Source organism: Lactuca saligna, chromosome 8 (genome assembly GCF_052625555.1).
Source record: "Lactuca saligna cultivar CGN05327 chromosome 8, ASM5262555v1, whole genome shotgun sequence".
Lineage (NCBI taxonomy): Eukaryota > Viridiplantae > Streptophyta > Magnoliopsida > Asterales > Asteraceae > Lactuca > Lactuca saligna.
The window spans coordinates 210,023,142-210,030,895 of record NC_136424.1 but is presented as its reverse complement, the minus strand read 5'-3'; the positions used below and the strand labels follow the sequence as shown (position 1 = coordinate 210,030,895).

The window sequence follows — 7,754 nt, the reverse complement described above, 5'->3', positions numbered from 1 at the left end:
TTGGACGTCAACTCGTCGAGTTGGGACTCCCTAACTAGTCGAGTTGGACCCTTAAACTCCATGGCCAAAAAGGTTCCTACACGATGAGTTGGAGCTCCCCAACTCGTCGAGTTCCAGCCCAAAACCTTAAAATATTGAGAAATGAATAATACCTGGACCAAGCATTACACTAAGGTCCAAGGTTACATTTTTATGGTTCTTAATAACTCCATAATGGATAAAGTTGATAAGACTGGTCTAACCAATCAAGATATAGTCTTTAAGTCTCAAAGGGACTAAAAGTGCATCTTTTCCAACTTAATCCATTAAGTCCAAGTCTCATGCCTTTAGATCTGAATCAATATGATGTTTAGATGGATAAAGTTTTCAACTTTATCTATAAAAAGGTCACAAACTTTCAAGATCTAAAATTTATGCACTAAAGTGACCAAAAGCTCATAACACCCAAGACTAGCTAGATCTATCAAATGCATCATCAATATTCAAACTTTATACCTCTAGAAAAAAGATCAGGGTGAACAAAGTCTGGATCTACAAGCTCAATTGCAACCAACACTTCTCAAAACAACTCCTTGTTCTCCACGATGCACCAAAAAAACTCCAAAACATTCAAACACACATTCTTTTTCTCAAAAGGCTCAAACTAGGGTTACGGTTTTCAAGGGAGGGTGTTGGAGAGGTGGAGGCGGAGAATGAAATGGGGTTGGGGAAGTTAATGAAATTAAATCAGGCTCAAACAAAATGAAAATAGGGTTTTGGGCATTGATCGCGTACGCCCAGCGTACTCAGGGATGCCCTAGTACACCCAACGTAATTCCCCGTACGCCCAGCGTTCGTGGCTTAACTTAAAATCCTCATAACTTCAAATGGTCATAAATTCTTCATTTCAACTCCGATTTCGACGATCTTTATATCCACAGAAAGTTGTTTAGGAGCCCCATAATAGTATCTAAATATCTTGGACTAAAAACCTCTCAAACAAAATTTCATATTTCATGCAAGAACCCGCCTTTGACTTTTCCATTTTCTATCTTTCGTCCCAAAACACAATTCAAGGGTTAAATCTCTTAACTATCATTACCTACTTCCACAAGGACTAAACTTTGCCTTTTTAAAGCCCAAAGCCTTACACAATCGACTTCCAGCCCACGACCCATAAATAGCAGGAAACACGATGTTACATGATATGATGATATGTAATATGTAACTTATTTACATAATGTGTTTGTGTGTTTTTACGTGTATTGCATATATTATATATAATGGGTGAGTATGCCGATTTATCACTAAGCCTTAGCCTTACAATTGTTACTTATGTTGTTTAGCAGGACCATTAGGTGTGACGAAGGGAAATGAGTCGGCATGACTACGACATGTAGACATTCTCAAGGCATGACATTTACCTATCTAGTATTTATCGCTTTATGAGATAATTTTCAAAACACTTTTATGCGTCCACACTTTCATGTTTTTGAGTACTATATTGTGATGAGACCTGTTATTGCAAATTAATGTCGTATCATGACTAGAATACTGCAAACAAGTACTCTAAAATACTGATTATACCAACTTATTTTTTTAGCAACACAAAGTTGTATATGGTCTAGATACTTAAAATTTATCAAAAGGATGCCAATATAAATACTTTATTCTTGTGTCTATGAAACAACTACGGAATGTCCGTCAATTTTAAACTTAAGTTCGACATGCACTTTCTGGTCCAAAATGTACAGTTTCAGATACATGGTGGTCATTTTGCAAATTTAGAAAAATAAAATGGTTATTTTTATTAATACTTATTTATCAAATAAGGGTTAGTTTAGTAAACTAGTTGCTAATAATTATGGTTACACTATTAAATGCAATTTAGAAAGTCATTTTCGGTTTTTTAATGACTATACATTAATTAAACTAAACTTACTTAGAACTATAATATATGATTCAATCACGATGATTCACAAGCCTTGTCCATATGAAACATGAAGAATTACGATGATTTGATCATTTGAAATACAATGAAACTACATCACTCATATAAAAGAAAAAACAAGCCAAACTACATTGCTATTTCCCCAAATTGCCTTATCACAAACTCATAATTCAAACAATACAAACCCATGGGTAATTCATATATAAAAAAATGATTTATATATAAAAGAAAATGTCATATTTACCAACAGATAATAATATTAATAAAAAAAAGTAGTAGCAACTTCTTTCGAGTTTTAACCAAACATTGATAACACTAAGCAGCTTGAAAATCCCCAAAATCTTCATCGGGTAAATCTTGACCGATTTGTTTCTCAATAGCCCGAGGCTCGTTTGACTTGTCAACAACAGGGGACAATGTTTTCTCTTTCTCTTTCGGAGTAAGAGTGAAGTTTGGCGGTGATGTGGGTGGCGTAATCACGGCGGCAACTGGCGGTGATAGTGGTGATGGCGGTGGTGGTGGAGGTATAAGAGAGATTCCCACTCCCACCTCCTTTCCTTTTTCGTTTGGATCCGGGAGATTATTTAATCCTAGCTCGAAGAACTTGGACCTCATGCTTTTACCACCTTTCTGTAATTATAATAAACAATATAAATAGCATTTAGCAACATACTTTTAATCCATTTTTTTATTTGGTCATTTGACTTCAAATATGGTAATTAAATGTTACGGTTTTATGCTGAAAAATCTTTATTATTTTGGAACTTCTTTTGAGAAAGTCCTAAATTTTTATTTTTGAACGGAAAAGTCGCGATTATTTAACTTTACATGATAATCTGTCATTTCCTGTTAAATTAAAAATAAGGGTTTTTTCATTAACTTGGGCAAAGTATTAAATAATCGGGACTTTTCTGTTCAAAAAAAAAAAAACATAGGACTTTATAAAAAATTTCCCCAAAATAATGGGACTTTTCTGCATAAAACCCATAAATGTTAAAAGTTAAAACCACTCTACTTCTCAAAATTGATTAAATGGTTTTGTTAATGACTTTTGAAAGTTGAATTATATTTTTTACAAAGGATTAAATGCAAGAAATAGCAGTGTACTTTTATTTATTTGTTTATTATATTTAGTATAGCATCCTATTTTCATTCTTTTTTCCTATTACAACTGTATTTTGACATATATACCCAAATATAATGATTATTTGAACACAAGAAAATAACTAAATAGCGAATCTGTTACAAAAAAATTTCATGGGAAACGAGTATGTATCGAACAAATTGAAAGACCAAATTTTATTTTTCAAATTTGAATTGGAAATCAGACAAAAAAAAAAAAAAAGCTTACGTTTTTTAGTTGAAGCACAATGGTTTCCCCATCTTTTAAACTGTAATCAACTGCAGACGTTTGTTGATATTGCTGTTCCATTTCTTCAGCAGTTTTCTTCTTGTCAAGATACCTTAAAAGGGTACATTTGTCATTTATCACATGTCACACGACTGGTCAAACTTTCTAGGGCTATTTTCAGTGAGGAGGACAAAGGAGGGGCATTTACGTCTTTTTGCATAGACGAGATCTCTATCTGTCCCACCTTTTATAGGGCTATTTTCATTGATGAGGGCATTTATGTCATTTGCACAAGGAATAGATACGTACTTCATATGATCATGAAGAGCAGCTTGGAAATCATAAGCTTGAGGTCTTTCTCGGAATCCTATACCAATAAAAGCATGTCGAAGCCTCCCACCTGCATCATTTTTTACATTAATTAACAAAATTTTAATTGGATTTACTTGCCTTTTTTAGATTATATATTTCTATAAAGACATAATTGCAAAAATGGTCCCTGTGGTATGTCAAAAATTGCTACTTTGGTCCAAAAAGGTTTGGACTAGCACCAGTGGTCCAAAATTTTGATTTTGTTGCAATTTGTTTTGAATTTTTTTTAAATGACAATTTTGCCCTTTGTATTTTCCTTTTACAATTTTTTTGAAGCTGCTGGGGGAGTGAGTAAGGGTGGGGTAGATGCTATATTTTTTTTTCTTTTTTATTTAATTTTTAATCAGGAAACTACAAAATTAATAAAAAAGAAAATACAAAGGGCAAAATCATCATTTCAAAAAAATTCAAAACAAATTGAAACAAAATCAAAGTTTTGGACCACTAGTCCTAGTCCAAACCTTTTTGGACCAAAGTAGCAATTTTCAACATACCACAGGGACCATTTTTGCAATTTTGTCTTATATAAATTAAGGTGATTACCTCACAATGTCAATCAATACACAGAAAATTCCCATATATATACAATTACTTCTTCCATGCTTATTTTATATTTTATATTGTTTTAAATGGAAGAAAGAAGATTCATAAAAACATTCACACTTACCGATGTTCTCTTCTACACGTAGAACAAAATATCTGCAGAAAAATATAATTGTTAGTTGAAAGTTGAAACACAAAAAATTAGGATTAAATGAAATAAAAGCATTATCTTTAAGTATTATGTCCTAAGAAAAATATGGTATTATAAAGACATGAAAGTAGGATGATAGAATGCACAAATAAATGAAAACTAGTGGAATATCGTTTTGTATTTTTGGAATTTTTAGGGACCAATTCTGTAACTTTGCTATTAGTCGGGGATCAATTATGTAACTTTATGAAACATTAAGCTAAATCGTTATTAAATAGAAACTGCTTCTGTAACTTTGTGACACATAGGGACCTTTTCTGTATTTTTGTAAAATACAGTGACCATTTCTATATTTATGTAAAATGCCGGGACTAATTTGAAGTTTTATGAAACAAAGGGACCATTTCTGTAACTTTGCTATTGGACAGGGTCCATTTTTTATAGTTTTGTGAAACACAAAGACCATTATTTCTGTTTAAAAAAATTAAAAGTAGGAAGTGTTTATGTAAAACTCCTCACAGGGACCATTTCTGTAACTTTCCTATAAACACAGGGACCAATTCTGTAAATTATTGAGACTTACCGGCTGCTATCAATAACAGGCTCCACAGGATGAGGCTCTCCATCTCTTAAAAAAGCACGTGCATAAAGTTCACCTACAAATTAAAAATAAGTAATTATTTGTTTACACAATGACATTTCATCTATTTCCCAATTTATTCAAAAAACATATAGTTTCATTCTTTTCACCCAATCTATGAAACAATATTTTCCTCTTTTAGCCAATTTATACAACTGATATAATTTTCTGCAACCATGTTTCAAAAATTGGGGAAAAAAAAAAAAAAATGTCATTGAATAAAGTAATAAAAAAACATTGAAGAGTGGAAATATTGTGACCTGTTGTCTTATCTTCAAGTCTGATAATACATTCTTCTCCTTTGCTTACTACTTTCATTGTTCCTTCCCATGCCCATTTGTTTATATCCCATTCATCAGCCCTGTAATTAATGGGGAATAAAATTACTCCAAAATCTCCCTTTTGCTACTTTATTATGAAAGAACTAATCAAGAATTTATTAAGATAATAATAACAATATAGAGACTATGTTATGAGTAATAGATTTATAAGTACATGTTGTTTAAGCAAAAAAAAAAATTATCATTGAATGTATGTAATGAGTAACAGATTTATGCAGAAGGGAAGAGAAGAAGTTGAGAAGTTGTGATAAGAAAGAACCTGTAGGAAGCTGCAGTTTTCCTTGGTGGTATCTGAAAAAAAGACAATAGTATGTGATTAATAGTTTCAGCAATGTAATGATACAAAGTTTATGAAATAGATAACATAAGAAATAAGTTCATTGGTGATATAAGAGTGAATATCAGCATTGCTTATTTGCTTTCATCTACATTAAGGACCTGTTTCTTTTTTTTCCATCATTAAGTGTAGTCTAGATAATATGATACTTTTTTAAAGGTAGTGTATAAAGATATATTGTTTCTTTTGACTGAATCAACAGTTGAATGACCAATTTACTCTTATATCTGAAATTAGTGCTGAAGTAAAAATGACAATCTATCTTATGAATCAAAAATCAGTTGCATTTGATAGAAATGGGAATCAAGATGAATGGATCTCTGTGTGAATTCTTCAATCTTAAAGCAATTTGGCATTTCCTAAAACAAATACTGCTTCTAATCATCTATATAAGAAAATTATACATTATGTTTGCATAACCTAATTCTAATACTCCCTCACAATTGGACTTGGAGTCCATTTTGTGAGATAATTATTCCAAAATAACAACTAAAAAATAACGGTGAATGCAGTACACAAATAGCTACAAGTCCAAGAGACATTGATTTGACGATTAAACATGACAAGTATGAGGTGCGGGTGTGTATGATCGTTGGTTAATTAACAAAACTCCGAATTCAACAAGCAAAAATGCTACTATATCTAACCAGAATCCCAATTTAAAAACTATGATCGTCACTCGTTCACTGATGCATGATTCAATCGCGGAAATGTAAAGCATGGAATGAAACAGATCAGGAAAGGGAGATATTACCAGATAAACGTAAGATTCAGGGACTTGAAAGAGAACGAGCTCAGCCGGTTCAATGTCTCCGGTATCATCTAAACTTGGAGGATCATCATTCTTGATGCTTGTACTATCCGATTGCTTCTGCTCTTTCTCCATGATACAGACTAGAACAGACGTTCGATTGAATGGATGGAGATGGGGTTTAATGTGGAAAACAAATTTCCTAGATGAAGCAAATCAAAGAGATGGTGGGATTGTTCAATCTGGTGCCGGTGATTCGACTATTCGATCTGATGTAAGAGCCCTTTGGCTTTAGCCTTCAACGATGTTTTTAGGGTCTTTTCATTCTCTGTTTGTCTCTCGTATCATCGAATAGTAATGTATTCTTTTTTACCGTATAGAATTGAGTAAAGCAACTATGTAAATGTTCATTTTAACAACATATTTTTCTTTTTTCTTTTATAAAAGAGAAAACTTCAAAAATGGTCCTTGTGGTTTCTAGAAATATCAAGTTTAGTCCCTAAGTTCAAAAAACCTCACAGATGGTCACTGTGGTTTCAAAACTTTTAACAAATGGTCCTTCCGGCTCACTCCGTTAGCATTTCACCGTTAACTCATTTTTTAATAAAATATTGCAGGGGTAATTTCGTCATTTCAGTTGTAACCTTCTCTCGTTAATATGAAATGATTACTTGCTTGCACATCACTACTCGTCCCTCTCCTAAGAAGATAACCAGTTACAGGTTTAGTCATCGGGTTCATTCCCATCGCAGAAGCAAGAACAGAAATTTGGATTTAGGGTTTTAAGCTGCAGAAATTGCAATGGTGCTATCAATATGGTGTTTTCGAGAAAAATTTGTAACCGTGGAGGACTTAGGAAAAAGATACGGTACAATACTACAACAAAAACTTGTTTTTTCTTGGTCTATTGTGTTGACGTAAGGAAATCATTGATTTTACTCTTTTTTTTTTGTGTTTACAGAAGGTTATGACAACTATTTCATGTTGAAGATACACTACAGTGGTGTCTTCACCAAAGCACCTGGAAGGAAATACGTTGATGGTGTTGTAGCATATGTAGATGATGTTGACACTAATTTATTTTCAGTTCATGAGCTTGACGACATGGTTCGAGAACTAGGGTACAAAAATGAGCAAACCCTTTACTACCATTTCTATATCCCTGAATACCCTTTGGACTATGGCTTAATGCCTCTAGGTAATGATCAAGATGTACTTAAAATGGTATCATATGTCCCTAAACACAGACTTATCAGGGTGTATATTGAAACTGGTCAGACAAGGGTAGCTACTTATTACAAGTCTCCTTCTAAAGTTGTTATTAAAGAGTTGGAGCCT

At 32.8% G+C, this 7,754-nt stretch overlaps 1 protein-coding gene across 1 annotated transcript; it reads right to left on the bottom strand.

Annotated features, from left to right (window-relative positions):
* Positions 1 to 2,035: 2,035 nt before the first annotated feature.
* LOC145008856 (Adaptin ear-binding coat-associated protein 1 NECAP-1) lies at positions 2,036 to 6,791 on the bottom strand. Its single transcript, XM_078967482.1, has 8 exons — positions 6,420 to 6,791; positions 5,588 to 5,619; positions 5,248 to 5,348; positions 4,931 to 5,003; positions 4,321 to 4,352; positions 3,591 to 3,681; positions 3,282 to 3,393; positions 2,036 to 2,560 (listed from the first exon to the last, which is right to left on the bottom strand). The coding sequence occupies exons 1-8, from the start codon at positions 6,549 to 6,551 to the stop codon at positions 2,246 to 2,248; spliced, it is 888 nt and encodes a 295-aa protein (XP_078823608.1). The 5' UTR covers positions 6,552 to 6,791; the 3' UTR covers positions 2,036 to 2,245.
* Between the last annotated feature and the right edge of the window lie 963 nt (positions 6,792 to 7,754).

Excerpts from the sequence above, each read along its gene's own strand:
- LOC145008856 (XM_078967482.1), bottom strand. The coding sequence starts at position 6,551 with ATGGAGAAAGAGCAGAAGCAATCGGATAGTACAAGCATCAAGAATGAT. Across the intron at positions 5,349-5,587 it reads AAAACTGCAGCTTCCTACAG|GGCTGATGAATGGGATATAA; the intron begins GTTCTTTCTTAT and ends CATTAATTACAG. Across the intron at positions 5,004-5,247 it reads ACTTGAAGATAAGACAACAG|GTGAACTTTATGCACGTGCT; the intron begins GTCACAATATTT and ends TTTAATTTGTAG.